Genomic DNA, 16,969 nt, shown 5'->3' with positions numbered 1-16,969 from the left:
TATTTCCAAGAATATTAGTAATTTTAAAAATTCCATATTATGTGTTTTGAATATGTATAAGTTTAAAACATTATCTCTGCCTAAATTTGTAAAATATCTCACAGCTTATTAGATAAAAGTCATACGATACTTGAGTGGACAGTAGCAGAGGTCAAATGAAAGAGTAAAGACTTGGGAAGTTCAGAGAATTGGGTTCCAGGGTACTATTTACTGACTGTGATATAGAGCAAGTCATGCACTGGTGATTAATTTATTTTCTCATCTATTCTGTAAAAATAAAAGTATTTCATAGTGTTATTGTAAAAATTTGATAAAATAATCCCTTAAGAAACACACAGCATTTTAAAGTTTATGAAGAATTAGTCCTGAAAAATTCCATTTTTGTAGGAAAAAATTTGTTTTAATGTGGATCATCTTAATTATCAGGGAATGTATATTCCTTTTGAGGAATCAAAAGTTGGAGGTTATGACTCTTGCAAGGTCATGCTGCATGTTGATAAGTTATTTTGAACCTATCTGTTATCATTTCAGATTTATGTATTTATTTATTTACTTTTTGGTGTACCTAGAGGGTACCATGTGCAGTTTCTCAGAGATGGCAAAGAATTAGCTTTTTTTTTTTTTATTATTGGTACTGATATGCCTTATTGAGGATAACTTTGAGAATCACTTCTCAATATTAGAAAATAAGTTAAATTTCATTGGTAGTATCAAGAGAATTTTCCTAATTTAAAAACACCCTGTTGTTTTATAGGTCACAAAGAGTATCTGGTATTCATGCTTGTGAACCATTTAATTGTTGAATTTAAGCTTCCTTTTCTCATAAACTACTGCAGAATCAATTACTTGCCTCAAATAGTAATGAACTAAACTGATTATTCTTTTTCTCTTTAAATGAGACAGCAGTACACCCCAGCATGAGTTTAAGAGACTATTTCCTGTTATAAAATGTTTTTACAGTAGCAGTAATAGTATCTCATACTAATAGCAGTTAGTATGAGGAAAATGGGTTGCTGCAAGTGGCAAAGGATGAGGATGCCCTAGATATATACCTGTTCATTGAAAGGTGTTGGGACTTGAATTCTTAAGTTATTAAGAAGATGACTCCAGAATCAGGTTTTTAGTGGTGCCTTTTATGGGCTATGTTAGCTTAGGTAATTTGTTCTTTGTTTCCATTTCCTCATCTATAAAAATTGAGATAACAGTTTTATACTTAATCCTCAAAGGGTTATTTAAGGATTGTGTTCATTTTTTAAAACCTGTTAACAGTGCCTAGCATAAATTAATACTGTTAGCTATTGTTATTAATTTTATAATCCCAACCTCAAAATAACTTTGTTCTTTTCTGATTCAGTTGATATATCTTTAAAGCATGTTTTCTGTTTTTTGTATTTGTAAGAAATTATTTGGTGATGCAAAAGAAGGATTGTTAAATCCTAATTGAAAGAGGATTGGAAGTTCTGCCTCGTGTAATCTGACAATAAAGGTTAAGTTAACTGGACAGTCTTATAGAAGCTTGATGATGGCTAGTCAGCAAATGGATTAGCTTGACCAGCTGCTTTTTTGTCTGTGAAAATGACTTGGCCCTCAGTGTTTTGTTAGCAACAGATGCTCTGTATGAGAGGAGGAAGAAAATGTAATTGCCTTGGGTATGTAAGGCATACTGTTGGATATAGAAAACCACAGTATTATTTCCCAGAAAAAAACAAAGGGATTCTGTTTATATTGAGTTTCTGGGGCACTTTTGTGAACAGGATGTGTTATGGATAGGTGGCTTTGTTTGATGATCAAACCTTTTGATTATGTCTGTAAGAGGTTTTAAGATAAAATCCCAAAGGTTTCTTTACCCAAAGAAATGTGCATGTTCAAAGGAAACATTGAAACAAGACATTTACACCTTTCTAAAACCTTGGAGATTGTAATTCAATAGTTTAGGTTAAATTTTTATGTAGATCACTCATATTCATAGGAATCATTGTTTCTAGGAAAGATACTTTAGGAATAACTGAAGGGGTAGAAAGGATAGGGAAAGAGATCCTAGAGGAAGTAAGTTACCAAGAACATACATTGTCATTTAGTTGTGCCAACTTTTTGTCTGTGTATTCTTAACTTCCTGCTCAGAAAAGGATAATGACAGGTGAGGCTTTACTGTATAAGACTGGACAAAGCAGTGAGGAGCTGTGGTGCATGCTTGAAATCCCAGTGACTCTGGAGGCTCAGACAGGAGGATTGCAAGCTCAAGGCCAGCATCAACAACTTAGTGTGACACCCTGTCTCTAAATAAATAAATAAATAGGATTATATATTGTAGCTCAGAGGTAAAATACCCTGGTACAAAAATAAAAAATAAAAACCTGGACAAACCTAGACTGGGAGTTTGAATTAAGCAGAAATTTTAAAGCCCAACAATCTGCAGCAAGTAGCATATGTACACTTGCCTTCTATATCCCAGTTTTCTCTTCTATCCTGATTTTTTATTTATTTTTTTTGCCTTCACATTGTACAATAGCAATTCAGACATTCTCTCCAATCCAAATAATTAACCATCCATACTATATTCCAGATACCTCTCAGTAAAAAAAAAAAAAAAAAAAAAAAAAGTTTCCTGAGGAAAAGGAGGGGAAAAATTTTTGAGTATTGTTTTATATCCAGTATTGTGGTAAACTGCTTTAAACTCTCACAATAGCTCTTATTTCTATTGCACAGATATGGAAAAAATGAAACTTAGAGAAAACAGCTAGCAAGTGGTATTTGGGTTCAAAGCAGATCATTTTTCACAGCCCAAGCTTTTTCATTACTACCCTTGCTTGAACTCTTTGCTTTTAAATGCTGGTAGGATTAATTAAAACTGCTAAAATGTTAGCAGGGATAAACTTATACAAAGTAGTTGTTTTGTTTTCTAAGCTAGTTTAAGTCTAGTGAAAAATAGTTGGTAGGTGATATGGAATGTTATTTAAATTGAAACCAGGAATTTGGTCCTATTTGCTGCCGCATATAAGATCACTAGTTTTTCTGTAATGTATATCTATCTTCCTTCTCTGTAGCTCTTTCTTTTTTGAGGGTTGGTCTTAGCTTTCTAAAGCTGAATTGGGCAGTTTTTAAAATGAAATAGGGAACAGAATTTTTTTTCTTTTTGTAGTTTTAACACAATGCTTTTTTTCAATGCTTGGCTGAATGTAAGCAGGATTATTCATGCAGCAAACACATATTGAATGTTTGCCATAGTGATGGATATTCCACTTTGACCTAGGGTAGACACTGTTGTGAAGTTGGTGCATTTGTATCCAGCCTTCTTTTGTATGTTTTCACTCTCAGCATTTATTTCCAGTCTCAAGATTCTGATAGAATCTGAGTTTTTGATGTTTATTAACTGACAGTTAATTATATCTTGAATTTGTAAAAAAAAAAAAAAGTGTTAGCACACCCAGTGTTTGCTATTCTGTTCTATTATAAATAATAAATGTTTATTGTAGGAAAATGGGAGATAGAGATAAAGTAAAAATCACCCATAATTCTGCCATCCAGAGATAATTACATTCAACATTTGTATTACAATCCAGTCTTTTTGTATGCATATAGAAAATTAAAAATTATAGCATCATAATGCATATTGCTTAACAACTTGCCTTTGACATAATATTTCACAAACATTTTTCCATGTTAATACCATTGTACAACACTTTCAGTGATTCAGCAGAATTTGTGTGGATGTATTACTAGATTTTATTTAATCATCACTCTTGTATATTGATCTCAACCTTTTATTTTTTTAATTTGTTTTAATTAGTTAAACATGACAGTACAATGACCTTGACATATCATACATTTGAATCAGATGGGATATAATTTCTCATTTTTCTGAGTGTACAGGTTGCAGAATCATATTGGTCATGCAATCACATATATACACACAGTAATAATAATGTCTATTTCATTCTACTGTCCTTCCTTTCCCCCATCCCCTCCCCTTCCCTCCCATCACTTCTCTCTACCTAATCTAAGGTGATGCTATTTTTTTTCTTCACATCGTCATACATGTATTTTGTATAATGATGAGGGTCTCCTTCCACCTTCCATGCAATTCCCCTTCTCTCTCCCTTTCCCTCCCATTTCTCTTCCCTATCTAGAGAGAATCTTCTTCCCATGCTCTTCTGGGAGGAACAGCATTTTGAGTCACCTCCCCCCCCCTTATATCAGAGAAGACATTTGACATTTGTTTTTTTGGAATTGGCTAACTTCACTTAGCATAATCTGCTCTAATGCCATCCATTTCTCTGCAAATGCCATGATCTTGTTATTTTTTAGTGCTGAATAATATTCCATTGTGTATAAATGCCACATTTTTTTTTATCCATTCATCCACTGAAGGGTGTCTAGGTTGGCTCCACAGTCTAGCTATTGTGAATTGTGTTGCTATAAACATTGATGTGGCTGTGTCTGTAGTATGCTGTTTTTAGGTCATTTGAGTATAGACAGAGAAGAGGAATAGCTGGGTCAAATGGTGGTTCTATTCCCAGCTTTCCAAGGAATCTCCATACTGCTTTCCAAATTGGCTGCACCAATTTAAAGTCCCCCTAGCAATGTATGAGTGTACCTTCCCCCCCCCCCCCAAATCCTCGCCAGCACTTGTTGTTTGACTTCATAATGGCTGCCATTCTTATTGGAGTGAGATGGTATCTTAGAGTAGTTTTAATTTGCATTTCTCTGATTGTTAGAGATGATGAGCATTTTTGCATGTATTTGTTGGTTGATTGTATATCCTCTTCTGAGAAATATCTGTTCAGGTCCTTGGCCCATTTGTTGATTGGGTTATTTGTTTGTTTTTGTTTTTGTTTTTGTTTTTTTTTGGTGTTTAGCTTTTTGAGTTCTTTGTATACCCTAGAAATTAGAAGTCTATCTGATGTGTGAAGGGTAAAAATTTGTTCCCAGGATGTAGGCTCCCTATTCACCTCATATATTATTTCTCTTGCTGGATCTCAACCTTTTAATGTAACAAATAACACTGAGATGGACATTCTTTTTTTTTTTTTTTTTTTTTTTTGGTACTGGCGATTGAACTCAGGGACACTCATCACTGAGCCACATCCCCAGTCCTATTTTGTATTTTATTTAGAGACAGGGTCTCACTGAGTTGCTTAGTGCCTTGCTTTTGCTGATGCTTGCTTTGAATTTGTAATCCTCCTGCCTCAGCCTCCTGAACCGCCGGGATTACAAGTGTGTGCCACCACGCCTGGCAAGATGGACATTCTTGTAGCCAAGACATTGCCTACATTCTTAATCATTTTCCTAGAAGAATTTTTGTAGAAGGAAATTACTGAGTTGATATACATATACTTTAAAAATGGTTTTGGATACATATTGTAAACTTGCCTTTCAGAGGGCATTTTATTACTATCAGCAATCCCCAGAGTGCTCCATTTATACCACTCCTCTACTTTCAGAATATATGCCTGTTTAACTTTCTTGAGTGTAACACCCAGTTCAAAGGCCACTGCACATGATTAAGGCTCTGTCTTCAGTTCTGTCATACTGTTTCTCCAATCCTGAAGGGGAGACTACCTCCTCATTTGGCTTGATATCTTACAACTGAGCTCAGGATGGAAAGGCAATATTTCCCACCATTTTTTTTTTCACTAGCTAGCATTAGATTGTTTTTAGGGGGTAAATTAGATGGGCAGAGTTGATTATTGGTTCATTCTTGATTATATGGGTATTCAGGAAGTGCTCACAATTGATTGTTAATAGAGGGTATAGCTTTACGCCTGTAAACCATTTATGATTATCAACTTCCTGGATTTCTTCCTTTTCCTTTTTTACCTTCTGATTTCATTACATCTGGGTATGAAACTCCTGTTAATTTTGTCATAAGCTGATAAGATTTTTGAATATCTGGCTTACCTGATGGATAGTGCTTTTTAGATTTCGACTGTCACCTAATTCAAAGGAGATGTCTGTGGTGTGGGGTTATGCAAGTGACCTCAGTTCTAGTGGCAGTTAGGCATTGTCCAGGGATATTACATGCTGATTTCATTGATCCCTTTGCTCTAGTTGGTGGAATCCTATGATTGTTTCTTGTAGTTTCCAATAGTGTAAGCAGCCAAGGTTAGTATAAAAGCAGAGGCTCTAGAGGCAGTCTCCTGGATTTGAACTGTGACAAGTTTCTTAATTTTTCAAACCCCCAAAAGTGTGAAGGCTGTTGTGATTTAAAAAAAAAAAATTATATTAGTAGCTCAGCACAGTGCCTAACAAATTGAAAGTGCTTAATAAATAATTGCTGATTTGGCTATAATAATAGTTAGACCCCCTTAAATTGTAGATCCACTGGTGGTGATTCTAGATTTGTATACTTAACTGTCTGAAATACTAATGTAGTATTTGACTCAGAAATCTTCAGATTTGCGTAGATGCTGGTGGGAAACCCATATGTCAGAGTGTTTCTATAATGATCACTTGGATGCTGATTCAAGGTATAATGAACAGTAAACCTGGATGTGAAGGTTTTTGGCCACTGACTTTAAAAATAGGAAGTGTATGCATCATAACTTCAGGGGCGTGTTACATTCAGTTTTTGGATAAGTATTCCAAGTTGGCAGATTTTGTTAGATGCAGCAAAATTAAGACACAACATTTTAATTCCCACATATTAGGCTAAAATCAGTAGAACAAATGCCATTTCAAAATGATAAACATCATTTTGAAACATCATCTTATTCTGAGACTTATAAGGTGGTATTTCTATAGTAAGGTTGTATAGTTTGGATCTATAATGTCCCCCAAAGGCCTGTGACATGGTTACGAGATATTGGGACCTTTAGGAGGTGAGTCCTAGTGGAAGGGCTTCAGGTTATTGGGGACACATCTTTGAAGGGGACAGTGAGTCCCTAGCCCCTTCCTTTCTTCCTGGCCAACAGGTGACTGGCATCCTCTTCCTTGGGCTCCCACCATGATGAGGTGCTGCCAAAGGCCCACAACAATGAGGCCAACCAACCATGGGTTGAGACCTGTAAAACTATGAGCCAAAATAATTTTTTTTCTTTAAGGTAGTTTGTGTTACAGTCTGTTTTGATAGCTCCAGTTTTTTCTAATCTTGAATTAAAATCTTAATCCTTTTGGTGTTCTTATATGTTCTGACATCCTTTTAATGAACCTTTGATCTTTACCATATCAGTTAGTACAGTGTAATAGTTAAGGCTGTTAATTGCCATTACTTGAATTCTGGCTTTGTGACATATTAGCTCTGAATATCTGGGCAAGCTACTTAAGCTCTCCATGCCTCAGCTTCCTCATTAGAAAATGGGAATAATAATATCTTACCTCATAGAATTCTTGAAAAAAAAATAAATGAATTAACAGTATGTAAAGAACTCAGGGTAGTACTTGGCACTTGAGAGTCTAAAAATATTCTCATTTGTTCAGTCTATTGTGTGTTTACTTCACATGATTAATAGAAACTATAAGTATGATTTTTTTTAAAGTCTTCCCTTTTGCAGAGAGTGCCTTATGGTTTATTTGTCCCAGATTACTTTGATCCATGCCATGGAAATGTTTGCAATTGTGCTTGACTGGAGTGTATAAAACCCCCTTTTTCTTGTTGGTGTAGCAGTTGCCTTAGTCTAAATCCATAGTCAGGCCATTGAGAGGCTTAATCTTGATGAAGTGGCTTTTTTGAGGTTCTGGTAATAGTGCTGCATGACCAAAGCACAGTGGCCAAGATAGCCTGTGCATATGTTCTCTGGAGACCTGTGTCCAATTTATTTTAACTATGGTCTAGAAAAATTGGCATTTGTCAGACCTGTATCACCTAGAATTTCTAGTTATAGCCATCTGAAGTCTTACAAAATATAATTATCTAGATATGCCTCAAATAATTTGTACTGCCTTTATTCATCTATGTTTATCACTTTATCTATCAATGTTTGGAAGGTAATGGGAGACTTGAGATCTGATATGAAATCTGACACCCTTGTAGTCATCCTTTCAGGTTAATAGAATCTCAGGGAGTGGATGAAAGTTGTTCCTTCACCCATGAGGCATTGGTAAGTGACACAGATGTCACAATGCGCTCATTTATAAGGGCTTTTTTGGAACTTATTTTAATAGCATATTGTGTATGTTTTAGAATAGTGGTTACACCATAGGAACTGATAAATGTGAGAGCTCCCAGGTAGGAAACAAAGCTTATTAGAGAAACAGCAGGCTACTGGAAGTGGAATATAGCAAGAAAAAGTAAGTCTGTTGTGAATTGAAGCAGGCGAAGTAAGCAAAGCAGATTATGTAGAATCTTAAAGATTGTGTTAAAAATTTTCTGTTTTATCCAAGGAACAATGGAAAGCCATTGAAGAATATTGAGCAGGAAGTATGATGGTATCCTATGACCCTAGCTGCAGTATAGAGAACTGATTATTGGGGAGAAATAAAATATAAGAGGCCTCTTAAGAAATTTTACTATAGTATGGGTTGAGATATGATAGTAACTTGTACTATGATAGTAATAGATATTCTAGAACTGTTTAGGAGGTAAAATTAATAGAACTTGGTGGCTACATGTAGAGCACAAATTAGAGGAAAGATAATAAGAGTGAAGTCTAAAGTTTTATCTTGGCAGCTGGTAGTGCCATTTATAGAGGTAGAATTCTGGAGAATGACCCAGGCTCGGGGGAAGGCTATGGCAAGTTGACTTTGAAGGGCTTATAAGACACCCAAGTAGAGATTTCAAGCAGGCAATTATATTAACATGGTCTGGAATTCAGAGGAGAGGCCTCTGTCTAATGGCCCTATATCTTATCATACTCTGTGCAGAGTTTATATCACATATATTGAGACTTCTAGTTTTGGCTTTCACCTCGACAACTTCTCAGTCACTTGTGTTTCCATTATTAAAGCTGTGGATTAAACTCAAAGCCCTGGAGGGATAGACTTGGATAGAAAACTCATTGCATTACAATTTTCTCTTTCTCTTAAGTTTATGAATTCAAGGAAAAACATTCATATACACACACATAGATGCGCGGGCGCGCGCACGCACACACACGGATCTTCTTCCCTGGCATGTTGCCTGCCATATTTAGAAAATACTTTTTTTTAAATGCTGGATTTGGTACCTATCCAGTCTGCCTCTCCTTGCATACTCCTAGATTAGGCATGTATTATCTCTATGTGTACTCTTTTCTGACTCCTACCACCATGCAAGCTAAGTTAAGTTTCTGAACTCAGCTCATGCAATCCTTTTAAGTTTTTATAAGTTTTGGTGTTGGTGAGAGTTTGTCTTAGCTATTTTTATTACTTGTACAGTTCTACCGAGTTCCAAGTTCCTTAGTTCTTATTATCTTCATGCCATTTCCACACTAGATTTAGTGAGTCCCCGTTTCTTGGAACAGCCAGAATGGTTGAAGCCCTGTTCCTCTTCAGAGTTTATTTTTCAGCCCTCCCAATGAATTTTCACTATTTTAGAATACTTAGCTCTTGATTACATCTTTTGCATTTTGCTCATCCTCCCACAACAATAATAAGTTAAAGAGAAAGGGGATTCAGAGCTTCTGGAGCTCTTGTCAGCACTGTACCCTGGGGAACTTTCAGAATACTGCCCTTTTTTTCTAGTAAGTGTAGAAAAGTTTAGGATGAAGCGGCACTTTATCTGCATTCACTACCAAGGTCATATTGGTTTCTTTGGGTTTCTGTCTCTTAATGATCTGGGTTGTTGCTTCTTTAGTAGTTTATAAAGCATTTGGTGGTAGCTTTGAAAATATATGTGATAGTACCTGGGCATGGTGGTCCATGTCTGTAATCCCAGCAGCTCAGGAGGCTCAGGCAGGAGAATCCCAAGTTCTAGGCCAGCCTCAGCAATTTAGAGAGACCCTAAGCAACTTAGACCCCATCTCAATATATAAAAATAAAAAGGCTAGGGATGTAGCCCAGTGGTAAAGTACCCCTGGATTCATTCCCCAGTACCAAAAAAGAAAAAGAAAACACATGTGATCTTAAATGCTAGGGCTCTAAAGCCCTGTACTGCTGGCTTATCTATTCTTACAACTTCTCAGTGGTATTTTATAGCCGAGGCTTCAAAACTCTTCCCTCCTACATAGTATAGTGCAGTCCTCAGTTGCAGTCTTGTTTGTGTCATCTGCCAACCTTGGCATATTTGTAATTTTACAGAAAAATTTCTCTAAGCAAAAATATTAATGAGCAATATAAACTTTATAGGCAAGTAGAGTGTATTTGTCCCTTGTATTGTGGTGTTTAGAAGAATCTTAAAGGAGAGTTGCTTTTGCAACTGGGATAACATAGAACCTAAAGAATCTGGGATAACATAGAACCTAAAGAAATTCAAGTCTTCCAAGAAAAAAGTTCAGAAAACATTTAGGTTGTTTATTTTTAAGTGCAAATTAGAATTGATTGAGGATCTTTGCTCTATTGCCATTCTTAAAAATATATGGACTGGGGCTGGGGATGTGGCTCAAGCGGTAATGTGCTCACCTGGCATGCGCGGGGTGCTGGGTTCGATCCTCGCACCACATAAAAATAAAATAAAGATGTTGTGTCCACCGAAAACTGAAAAAATAAATATTAAAAAATTCTCTCTCTCTCTCTCTCTCTCTCTCTCTATCTATCTATCTTTAAAAAAAAGAAATATATGGACTGTTTTAATGGTATAATAAGTGTGTAAATCTGTATTGTCAGGCTGGTTTTGGAGCACTTAAGATGTGACGAATGTAAACTGAGAAATGTTGTAAATTGAAAGTAGACATTGGATTTTGAAGAGGTAGTACCCCCATTTCTTAAAAAGAAACTCGTTGAAAATTGTTCACTTTTTTTTTTTTGAGTTGGCAGTCTCATTTTGTTGCTCAGGCTAGCCTTGAACCCCTGGGCCTAAATGATTCTTTTTCTGCCTCCCAAGTAGTTAGGATTTACAGGCATGCTTCACTGCACCCAGCTAGGTAGTTCATTGTTAAATGTTGATTAGAAATGATAATATTTTGAATCTCTTGGGTTAAGTATAATATTAAATTAATTTCACCAGTTTCTCATTTACTTTTTGTTGTTGTTGTTACTGGGAATTGAACCTAGGGACACTTAATTTTGAGCCACATCCCCCTCCCTTTTTGTTTTATTTTATTATTATTATTATTTTGAGACAGGGTCTCAAAACTCGTTAAGTTGCTGAGACTGGTTTTGAATTTAGAATCTTCCTGCCTCAGCCTCCTGTGTCACTGTGATTATGTAAGCTACCACATGTGGCTTTCTTTTACTTTTTGTTGTTGCTACTGTTGGCTCATTTTGTATTTCTATTGAACAATTCTGCTCTACGAAGAAGGAGAGCATTGTCATTGGTAAAGGTTGTGTTCTGACTTCTATCATCACTATTATACCAGGGGCTGTTAAATTTTAACAGATGGGTAACTCTTAATGATATAGAGGAATTAGTTTAAAGACCTCATAACAATGAGAGAACATTTATAAATCTGACTATATCTAGTAAATAACAGGAGCTTTGAAAAACAGGCTGCTTATTAAAAACCTTTGGAGCTCACAGCTTACTTAGCTAGGGCAGTATGCTTCAGCTGAGTTTTTTATTACCAATCTTCAAACACAAAATTTGCTGCTAAACTTAGACAAGATAAGTAAAAGTGGGAAGCTATATTGTGCTCAGGAGATTTTTTTCCCCTTCTGAAGTAGATCTGCCTCTTTTATGTTCCAAAATTTCACTTTTTGCATGTGTGTATATGTAAAATTTCCTTCAGTTTTTATTGAACTCACACATCATGATGATTTTGAAATTTTGTTTTTGGACTGAATTCATCGGGACCTGGCTGCTTGTTTTCATAGTATATGATGTCTTCCAGAAGATCTCTGTCCCTTGTTCTGGTCCAGCTTTATTATCTTTACCTTGATTGATGTCTGCTAGGTATGCCTAGTAGTGGACCATTTAAGCTCAAGTTATGATTCTGTAATATGAAATTTCCAGCAGTTTTCTATGTCATTGAAAACTTAGCAAGCCAGATGTTTAAAGAATATATAATTTTATGGTGTGAGTATACCATAAAATAGGATAATTGATTGGATTCAGAGGTAGAGTTCCAATGCTGCAGTTAAGAGCATGGGCTTGGGAGTGGAACTAAGCCTAATATTTTATCTAATCAGCAGTATTTTGGACAACTAGTCTAATCTCTGTTTTCTCATATGTACAGTATGAATGTAGCCCTGGCTATGTTAGTCAGCTTTCTATTACTATAACAAATACTTTAAATAACTTATCAAGAAAAAAGATTTATTTTGGCTCACAGTTTTAGAGGTTTCAGTCCATGACTGGTCGGACCCTTTGCTTTTGGTCCTGTGGTGAGGTAGCAGTATATCATGGCAGAAAGTAAAACTGCTTACCTCATAGCTAAGAAGCAGAAGTCAGAGAGGAATAGACTGAGGTTCTATTGTCCCCACTGAGGGCATGTCCTCTTTGACTTAAAGACATCCTACTAGGCTGTACCTCTTAAAGGTTCTACCACCTCCTGATAATGTTGTTCTGGGGAACAAGCCTTTTATACATGGGTCTTTTGGGAAAAGTTAATATCCAAACTATGACCCTTGCCATTGTGAGGAATAGAAGGGGAGGCAGATACATTCACCAAAAAGAACCCAATTGTGTTAGCTTTGGGTCACTGTGACCAAAACACCTGACAATAACAACTTATTTTGGGTCCACAGTTTCAGAGGTTCAGTCCAAGGTTGGCCAAGTCCATGGCTCTGAACCTAAGGTGAGGTAGAACATCATGGTAGAAGGGCATTGTGGAGGACAGCAGCTCAGCTCATGCAGCCAGGAAGTAGAGAGCACAATTGGAACCAGGACAAGACATGTACTCCCCAAGGACATACCCCCAGTGGCCTACTTCCTTCAGCCATGTTCCATTTGCCAACAGTTAACCATCTAGTATAGTAGCCCTTTCATATTATTAATCCACCAAATGGATTAATGCACTGATTAAGGTTACAGCTCTTATAATCTAATCATTTCACCTCTGAATATTCCTACATTCTCTAAGATGAACCTTTGGGGGCGGGGTACAGCTCACATCCAAGCACTAACACCAATTATATCAATTGAAACTTACTATAAAAAGTATGAAGATTGTGCAGAACAGTTATTATTGTTTCATTATGTTGCTTCTAAGTACATATAGATCCTATCTTGGATGAGTACTTGGAAAACTTCTCCTTTAAATATTCTTACCTTTTCAATATCGGTATCACCACTAATACCCCTTTAACTGTGCCGACTCTTCCCCAAAGTCCTGGCTCCACTCTGCTATTCTTTTGTTGTCTTTGGATTTGACTCTTAGTGCATTAGTTCTGGGAAAATCACTGACAGGGATAAACAACTAACTCTCGGTGTGTCATTGGTCTTTTCCATAGCACAACTTCACTGTGTTACTATCTTAAAATATCATAAGAAGGAGGATGGGAAGGTATAGTGTAGGTAAATGAATATAACAGAGAACCCTTAGGCTGAGCACAGGGATGATAATATCTCCTTATTTTTAGGGATTGTTTGACACTTAAATTAGACCTGTTGTAATCTTAATTTTTCACTAATACGTTGTGTGAACATTTATAAAACATTTCTTTTAGATTATTCCTGGGCTCTTTATATGTATAACCTTTGATTGACATAATATTTTGAGGAGAATCTTTGTCCCACAAATTTTGAGTTTTATTAAACAAACTTGTAGGTACTTTCAAAAATAAGTCTTTTGTTTTGGGAAAAATTCTACAGGAAAAGTACATATGATATTTACTGAGACTACAAGTACCTTGTTGGGTTTTTGCTGTTATTAAGCATCTGGACTTGTGCTGGCACTGGTCCTGTGTGGCTATGTAAACTGAAATTAATTAAAGTTAAAAAATAAATTTAGTTCCTCAGTTGTGCTAGCCACAGTTCATGACCTTGTTAGCTGTATGTGGCTGGGGACTACCACATGAGTACAAATATAGAACATTTCTGTCATAGCAGAAAATTTTACTTTATAGCACTGAACTTGAGTTTAAGGAAGTTAAATAACCCTGTGTTTAAGTAGGAAGTATTATCAAAGTCTTGGGTATTTACTACTAAAATTGCTTACTTTATTTTGTGTGATTCTATAGCGTCTATAAATGTTACTATGAATATTATTCTAGATGCAAATTTACTACCTGGATTAATATTTCTAAAATGTTTTTTAATTTTTATAAGTAGATACAACTTTTTAAAATTTCAGTGTTTCTTTGCTTTTATTCTTCATTTCCTGATGCTGTATTAGAAATTCTATTTGCTTTTATAGCATTTAAGGATTTAACTCTATTCCATTGCCATGGCCTTATAACATCAAATAATAATATTGATAGGAATAATACTGATCATTTTCAGTCTGAAGGGTGATTAAGGTATATACTTAGAGAGTTAAAAATAGTACAGATATATCTAATTTTTTGTATTAATAGGCCTTAGGAAAATGTGAATAATGAGAAGAAACTTGCTCCTATTTATTATGTAATATGCTATTACATAAAGTTTGTTTAGAAAAATGGTTAGAAGATTTATAGTTCTTTTTCATTAAAAGGAAATATTTAAATTGTTTTTTAATCCTAGGAAGCTCTACAAAGGATCATTTCAACTCTGGCAAATAAAAATGATGAAATTCAGAACTTTATTGATACACTAAATCAAACATTAAGAGGAGTTCAGGTATGAATCTTTATTAAATTTATGTAAATATCACAATGAATGAGTATTGAGTCAAATTATAAGTATAAATATACTTTACATTTATAAATACAAATACATTTACATTTATAAATACAAATACACTTCTGCTAATGGAGCTGTGAGCAGGGTGTTTTAAATGGGAAATAAAGTGAAAAATGCTTTCCTTGCCATTCCTGTGTTATTTGTGGAAAAATCAAATAGTAAAGGAGAAGGAAAACTCTGGAGTACTTGCTAGGGAATATTACAGTGCTCACTTTCGTATTTTTCTATTTGATATTTTTCTTTTCTAATTCCAACTAGGAGCAAATTGTATCCTTACAACGTACCTGCAAGTAATTTTTTTTTAACAGTAAATAGCAGAAAGAAAATGTAGATGATAAGAGGTCTACATGAAATAGACGAAAGTAAAACATAAAAGTTAAAGTGCCCAATTAGGAGGAAGAGGAGGAATATTTAAGGAAGTGGTCCCAGGTTTGAGTAGACAATCCATGTGTTTTTCATCAGATGTTGATTGTAGAAGGAAACTTAAGATAAACTTATGATTCTTAGGCTGCATCAGGAAGAAATAGGAAATCTGAACAGACCAATAAGTAAGGAGATTGAATTCAATCAAACTTCAAGAAAATTGAAGAGGAGGGAATTACTTCTAAGCTTATTTTATAAAACCAGCATCACCCTGGTGTCAAAGCCATACAAGGATACAACAAGAGGAAAAAGACTATAGACCAACATCCTTGAAGAATATAGATGCAAAAATCCTCAACAAAATATTACCAAACTGATTTCAACAGTACATTGAAAAGATTATTCACTGTGGCTAAGTGTAATTCATCCTTATATTTGGATGGTTCCTTATATATATGTAAATCAACAAATATGATACATCATATTAATAAAAACGAAGGACAGAAACCATATGATCAACTCAACAGATGCAGAAAAATAATTTGACAAAATTCAGGATCTTTTCATAGTTTAAAATTCTCCCACAAATTCAGTGTAGAAAGAATGTACTTCAACACAATAAAGGTCATATATGACAAGTGCACAGCTAATCTCATACTCTATGATGAAAAATTGAAAGTTTTTCTTCTACCATCAGGAATAAAACAAGGATGCTTGCTGTTACCACTTATATTCAAAATTGTATTGGAAGTCCTATTCAGAGCAGTTAGATAAGAAAAAGAAATAAAAGACATCCAAATAGGGAAGGAAGAAGTGGAACTGATAATATAAAATTATGTGTAGCAAACTCTAAAAACTGTAATGAAAATCTGTTAAACCTATAAATTGGGTAAAATTGTAGGATACAAAATCAACACAAAATTTGGTAGTGTTTGTATACTAACAACAGACTATCTGAAAAAGAAAATAAGGAGAAAAAAATCTCACTATAGTATCAAAAGTGAAGTAAGTAAACTTAACTAAGCAAGTGAAAAATCCATATACTGGAAATTACAAAACCTTGATAGAAGAAATTGAAGAAGGCATACATAAATGGAAAGATGTCTCATGTTCATGGATTGGAAGAATTATTATTTTTAGTATCTAGACTACTCAAAGCAATCTACAGATTCAGTGTAATCTTTATAAAAATTCCAATGTTATTTTTCACAGAAAAAACTTCTAAATTTAGTCTGAAACCATATAGACTCTAAATAACCACAGTAATCTTGAGCAAAAACTTCTGGAGGCTTTGAAATAGTTCCTGATTTCAAAATACACTATAAATCTATTTTAATCAAAGCACCATAGTACTAATATTAAAATGCAAACACTTTTGGTGGCTCACACCTGTAATCCCAGCAGCTCAGGAGGCTGAGGCAGGAGGATTGCAGGTTTGAAGCCAGCCTCAGCAACTCAGCAAGGCTGTAAGCAGCCTAGCGAGACCCCAACTCAAAATAGAAAGGCCTGGGGATGTGGCTCAGTGGTTAAGCCCCTTGAATTTAATCCCTGGTATCAAAACAAACAACAACAACAACAGTAACAACAACAACAAAAAACCAGATAATTTGACCCATAGAGCAGGATAGAAAGTTCAGAAATAAACCTATGCATTTATGGCCATTTGAGGCACTGAGAGCACACAGTGTGGGGGGGAGGGTAACAGTCTCTTTAATAATAAAAGCGTTGGGGGCTGGGGTTGTAGCTTGGTGGCAAAGTGCTTTCCTGGTGTGTGTGATGCACTGGGTGTGATCCTTAGCACCACAGAAAATTAAACAAAGGCATTCTGTCCAT

General features: G+C 35.3%; 1 protein-coding gene across 4 annotated transcripts in view; it reads left to right on the top strand.

The window, feature by feature from the left end:
• FSD1L (fibronectin type III and SPRY domain containing 1 like) overlaps positions 1-16,969 on the top strand; it is a 71,695-nt gene that overhangs the window by 2,260 nt on the left and 52,466 nt on the right. For 3 of the 4 annotated variants that reach the window (XM_081278640.1, XM_081278638.1, XM_081278637.1), the window contains exon 2: positions 14,615-14,710. The exons of the other annotated variant lie outside the window; for it this stretch is intronic. In XM_081278640.1, coding sequence (XP_081134766.1) covers positions 14,615-14,710 — 96 coding nt within the window. The remainder of the gene's footprint in view (positions 1-14,614; positions 14,711-16,969) is intronic. 4 annotated transcript variants of the gene reach the window in all.

The sequence above is a fragment of the Spermophilus citellus genome (assembly GCF_964194105.1).
Source record: "Spermophilus citellus genome assembly, chromosome: 2".
Classification (NCBI taxonomy): Eukaryota; Metazoa; Chordata; class Mammalia; order Rodentia; family Sciuridae; genus Spermophilus; species Spermophilus citellus.
The sequence above is the reverse complement of the archived record's forward strand: the minus strand, read 5'-3'. Positions and strand labels throughout refer to the sequence as shown.